Source organism: Danio rerio, chromosome 8 (genome assembly GCF_049306965.1).
Source record: "Danio rerio strain Tuebingen ecotype United States chromosome 8, GRCz12tu, whole genome shotgun sequence".
Classification (NCBI taxonomy): domain Eukaryota; kingdom Metazoa; phylum Chordata; class Actinopteri; order Cypriniformes; family Danionidae; genus Danio; species Danio rerio.
Genome location: NC_133183.1, coordinates 28111477 through 28117745, shown reverse-complemented (window position 1 = coordinate 28117745; position 6269 = coordinate 28111477). Strand labels below are relative to the sequence as shown.

At 36.4% G+C, this 6269-nt stretch overlaps 1 protein-coding gene across 8 annotated transcripts in view; it reads right to left on the bottom strand.

The window, feature by feature from the left end:
• Positions 1–2661: 2661 nt before the first annotated feature.
• celsr3 (cadherin, EGF LAG seven-pass G-type receptor 3) overlaps positions 2662–6269 on the bottom strand; it is a 92655-nt gene continuing 89047 nt past the window's right edge. For all 8 annotated transcript variants that reach the window (XM_009304014.4, XM_017357476.3, XM_009304016.4 and 5 more), the window contains exon 36: positions 2662–5780. In XM_009304014.4, the coding sequence (XP_009302289.1) occupies positions 5753–5780 (28 nt within the window). In that variant the 3' untranslated portion in view covers positions 2662–5752. The remainder of the gene's footprint in view (positions 5781–6269) is intronic.

Sequence of the window (6269 nt, the reverse complement as noted above, 5' to 3'; positions counted from 1 at the left end):
CAAATTAGACAATGCCTTTGTGTTACCGAAATATAATTATTAGCATATAAACTCGTTTCCCTGTGTTTTACAAGCCTGTATTGGGGCACAGGTATCATCTGTAGCCTTTTTGTGAATTTAATTAGTTTAAAACAGTGAGCCGGTACAGTGAGCCGGTAATCCCCTTGACATCCATGTGCTATCCTCTCAGGCCACAGTAGAAAATAGATGATTTACAGTGATTCAACACTGTTGTGCTTTTTTAGCAGTTGTGCTGTAATTACTTATTCAAAATAACTCCCTGAACAAGAAAGTAACCTTTTTTGTGATGCAGCCTTAGACGGATTGCTGGTTATCATGTGCAAGTAATATAGAAGTGAATGCAGCAGTGAGTTTTGTGCTAACAGCGCCAAATGCCAGACAGACATATTTAGCCCTGCTAATCATGCTTGATGAGAACAGGAAATGAACTGAAGTGACGATCCTAATGTTCTTAACTGTATTTATTAATTTTTTATTTGATGTGTCAGGATCAAACCAATGGCAGAGTAGGGTCACACAAGGCACCTCTTTGATGCTATGTAGACAGTACACACACTCACACTCACACACTCACACTGTCACACACTCACGCTCACAATCACACTCACAGTCACACTCTCTCACACACACACACACACACAAATGACAGTGTCTTCAGGACCAAACTTCTGATTCACTTCACTGTAGCTTGTTTACTCTATGCAGGTTTCTTTTTTTCAGGTAAAATAAGTGCTTCTCTTAAATGAATTTCCTACTGATGGACTGGTTACATTTAGCTCAGTGGTGTTCGTTTGTGTCTTAGTATACAGTGTTTGCAGAACTGAGAGTCCTCTGTCTATTCTGGAGTGTTGAAAAAACTTTCTTAGAGTGACAGTTCACCTAAAATGAACATCTGCTGTTCATTTGCTCACCCTTAGCACATAAGAAGATGTAGGTGACTTATCTGTTCAGTAGAATGTAGAGGAAGAATTGTAGCTGAATCTGTGGTTCTTGGTCATTCATTGAATCCAAGTTTTGGTTACAAGCTACTTTGAGAGTCCAAAAAACACATAACGGAACAATTGATATATTGTCTGGTTCCTCCAGACAAAACATTGAGGAAATTTTTTAAACAATTTTCACAACATTATTACCTTTAATCCAGCTCTTGCTCACAGTGCTTATTGTTGTCAGTCAGGAGCACAAATGATGGTGGCTGAGAGAGCTCAAATGCTCTGCAAGTTAGGAAAACACATGCAAATAAAAAAACACTAACAAACCGAAAACACCTTAAATATTCTTACAAATTGTACAGTTAACCAAAAACGAGACTTTATTTTAATGTCATGTTAGCAAAAGTAACTAAAATATAGAAGAGACAATAATCAACAAAATACTCACCTCTCAGGCCTCCGACAACACTGCTGACTCTAAACAGCAAGCAGTCTGGTTCGTCACTTTTTAGGGTCGCTCAACACATTACCAATGTGGTCTGCGTTATTTGCAGTGTGTTTCTGAATTTGCATGTGTTGTGAGAATATGCATGTGTGGGTTTTTTCAAAACAATGATGTTTTCTAAGTCTGAGCTCTCTCAGGGGTGGCACGGAGACTCAGTGGTAAGCACTGTCACCTCACAGCAGGAAGGTTGGTGGTTTGAGCCCCGACTGAGCTAGTTGGGATTTCTGTGAGAGTGTGGGTGTTTCCCAGTACTGGGCTGAAGCTGGAATGGCATCCGCTGCATAAAACATATGCTGGATAAGTTGGCGGTTTATTCCACTGTGGCGACGCCTGATGATTAAAGGGACTAAAGGCTGTTTTATACTTCTGCATCAAGCAAATGTGTATGGTCCAGTGCAGTCTTAGAGCGGTCACTTACTGTAGCTCTTGTCGTGCACCTCTCAAAAAAATGTAACCACACGTCACGATGACACGTATCGCAAGCTCTGTGAATGCTTGGCGTGGTAGTTGTGACGAGTGGGAGTTGCTGAGAGCCGCGAGCCTGATGGAGCGAGTGTTTACAAGTGTCGAGTCCCATGAAGGAGCTCCAGATGGAGACTTTTGTTTTGCGTTTACCTTATGGTTAAAGTTTTGCCTGTCCGCCGGTTCCCACCTCTGAATGAGCAAGTTTGAGCTACTTGAACATTAAGGTAGCGTTCAGAAAAAACAAAACACCCACAAAGAAACTTGCCACAAGGGAACATAACAATGTACTGCCAGCCAGCGCTTTAGAAGTGTTATTGCAGAGCAACACAAACAGCACGCAGAAGTATAAATGCACATAAACGTAAGATATGCTCGTTTAATGCAGAAGTATAAACCAGCCTTAAGCCGAAGGAAAATAAATGATTGACTTGAGCTCTCTCAGCCACCATATACAAAATTCCTGATGATGATTCAGTTTTTGGATGAACTGTGCCTTTAGGGATTTTACAATAGTAGCTTGGAAAAGTACAGTCAGTGAGACATGTTAGACTGAATTAAACTAGAGAAAACCTTCCACTGTTAAAGCAGCTTTTTTGTAAAGTTTACAATTTTGTTGTAATTTGATTTGATCTGTGTAATGTGATGAACTTAATGAATCTTTTTTTTAACAACCGAAGTGTTTGTCTTGAATATTCGAAAACAGAACAACAGCAACAAAGATCATACAGAAGCGTGGTAGCAATAACTCCTTTATTGACGCCCAACAGGTGTCGTTTTCTCCCATTGGTGTCTTTTTTTTTTTTAAATCTGAAAACCCCCATAAGTAAAAGAGATCCAACATGTCCAATAATAAACATGTTGGGCCATTATACATTCCCCTTTTCTCTCTCCCGTCCGTTCATTGTCTTCCACCGCTCTCTCTTTCTGACTCTTCCCAGAATGCATTGTGAGGAGGGGGACGGTACATGTACAAAAAAAGTTTCACACATAAAACATTTGAAACAGATGAAACTTGGCTCTTATATAAAAACAAAAACTCTCACGCGCACTGCTTTAGAAACACTCCAGCAACAGCTATGGTGGAGAAAGGAACTTCGATAAATATTAATAAAGAAAATAAATTAATTTAATGTCTGTACAAGATAAAGTTATGCAGTATTAAATTAATATAAAAATCATACATAGAAAAATGTCTGGAGCACTTTATGACAGGTAAGAGGTATAAAAGGGGTGACATAGGGCACTCTTTTTTGGCAAAACTCATGAAAATACTGTAAATAACTAAAGAGAAAAGGTATGATGATGCATGATTTCTCTTTTAACAGGACATTTTTTAGATGATTTTACCTTAATGATTGTTAGCTCATATCGCAATGTGCCTTCCTTTATATTCAATACTTCACAGAAACAGTAATCACTGATATTTATGCCAGGAAAGAGGAAATCAAAGACGGATTAAATAGATTATCCTCAATAGCGGATTTGATAATCATTTCCCTAAGCAGTATTTGAATTACGATAAGCCTGGATAGGAAAGATTTGTTATTGTGCTGTGAAGTCTTGACTATGCTTGAAGGCTGGTTAATCAATTAAAGGTCTTTTTACAGAGCTTCAGCAAACTTCAACACATGCTCCTTATTGTAAAAGCATAAGAGCGGTCAGTCTGAAAATATTCCAGAATCTGGACAGCCATCTCATAAATATTGAAGACGGTTTCTGCCATGGGATTAAAGAAAAAGTCATTTAGCCTACCCAATTCACCTGTACCACATGTTCTTAGACTTGTGGGGAGAACCGGATCATCCGAAGGAAATCCATGTGAACAGGGAGAACCAACTGACCCAGCCGAGGCTCGAATCAGCGACCTTTTTGCAATGAGGCAATAATGCTACTCACTGCACCACCATTATTATATGCCACCTATTTATTATATGCATATTTATATTTGTTTTAATAAAAACAAGTTAGGTTTGTCCACCTGTCAGGTTTTGGAGACGTATGCATCACCATGTGGGGCTTAAGAATAGGACATGTGTTTGGATATAACACAGCTTTTGACTTCGTTATCATTGTTCATTTATTCATTTGCTGGAAATTAGAACAGAATTTAGAAATAGTTTGGAAACAAATCTTTGCACTTAAACTAAATTAAATATGTAGGCTATTAGATGTCTTCAATGGAGAACATACAACACCGTTTCTTTACTTCATGGAGGGAAAGGAGTAAAGTAAAGAGGCCGAATGGAGGAGGCTCATTCTTTATCCTCGCGCTGCAGATGGTCTGTTTAAACTGTTTTCTCGCTAGTGAATTATTTCCTTTTTCTAAGTTCGTCATGTAAATAGCAAATGTGCCTTGGCGTAACGCAACTGACTCTTAAAAGGAATGCGAGACGAGACTCTGGTTAGTTTAATGCATGTTATGCTCAAAACACACCCATAAGCCATAAAGAAAATAAGCACAACCCTGGCGCAAACCGTATATTTCCATCCTTAAAATAGCAAAAGTAGATTTGGAGATGCCCTTAATGCATTTGCACAATGAGCTTTAGACTTTGCACCTAGATCTTTAAAATAGAGCCAGTAGTAACAAAAATATATATAAATTGTGATTTAATATCTTGAGATTGGTTTCAATATGTTACACAATATAGATTATCTTTTTCCTATGGCTTAGTGTTTTTTTGTAACAGCAAGTCTACACATTTTGTCATCATTTTGACTATTATATTTAGAAATAATTCTTACAATAGGTGTTAATTTTATTTATTTATTTATTTATTTATTTATTTCAAAATTGAGAAATATCAACACTTAAGAGGAGTTTTCTTGCAATTATGGCTTTTTTCTTTAAACTAGAAAATATATTCTGGCATTTGCCCAATTATACTTAAAATTGTAAGATCCAAACTAACAGTTCTGACTTTTTTCTGCGAATTAGTTTTAGAAGTAAACATTTTCTAACAATCCTCTTTTCATTTCTCGCCATTCTGAGTTTTTACACCTTAAAATTAATTAATATATTCTGCTGGCAACTGCTACAGTATATACCAGAACTGCAGAAATACAGCTGTAATGACCTTTTTTATTCTGTGGCAGAAATCAGCTTCAAGTTTGTTGGAGTTTGCTGAAGAAATGTCTTTAGACCAATCTAAAATCTTCCAATAAGTTCACCTGTTTTTAAAAAACAAAACAATCCATTAACTGACAATCATTACGGTTGAATCACATCATCTGCTTCATAAATCTTTACAATCACAATCACTGTCTCTGGAATTTTTCACCAATCCCATGTTCGGGCTGCATTTACAACGACCAATAATCTCTTCTCTTCAAAGACTCCCAGCTGGTTGGTCAGTGGGCGTGGCTTGTTGCATAAACACAATTTAAAGATTGGATTGGGAACATTTGGGACTGTTTTGGCTTGGAATGGGTTTGAGAATGTTTTTTTTTTTCGATCCTACCCACTTAAACACATATCCACACAATCTTCAAAAAACATCACTAGAGATTTTTTCTTCTTTGATCTTTGATGAAAAAGATAGAAAAGTATAAAATTGTCCTGTACAGTTTTTTTCTCTCTGTCACTCTCTCTCTCCAGTCCTCTCCGCTGTTGGTCTGAAATCTGAGGTTTGTATGAATGATAATCATAGAAATCATCACCTTCTGTGGTTTGATTTGCTGTCTGTTTTCAGGAGGGTGCTCTTTCTCAAGCCCTTGATGAACTTCACCCTCCTGTCCCGCAGGAGTCCTGATCGCTCCAGCTGCTTTTGTCCTGTGATTCACCTGAGCCCAATCTGCAGAAGTGCATTATGGGACTGCGAAGGAATCATCAAGATTGTCCATCACTTCTGTTAACTCTACAAAGAGAAAAAGGAAAGAGCAAGATGTAAATAAAGTCATCATGTAAAGACACCAGTGGACGTCCTGCCTCAGAGATATATAGTGTATAAAAACACATTTATATTTTAATTGATTCATGTTTATTTTATATTTTCATATGTATATTTTGAATGTTTTATTCTGTTAGCAATTTTAAATCACTATTAAAAATTTAGATAAAAATAAAAATGATATAGATTCACACAAATATCTGGTTGTTTAGATTAATACTTTATATTTTTTAGAAACTTTCATTTTACGTTTGTTTTTACAATTGTCTTGTTTATTACTTCTAAAACACGTCTAAAAACTAAAAATACAAAAAAAATGTTCATTGATAAAATAAAACAATTTTAATTATTATTGAAAAACATTTATATATATAACAAAATCATAAAAACAAAACACTAAAGACTGGAACAATAATAAATATTAATGGTTATATAAAATAAACAATAGTTTTAAAA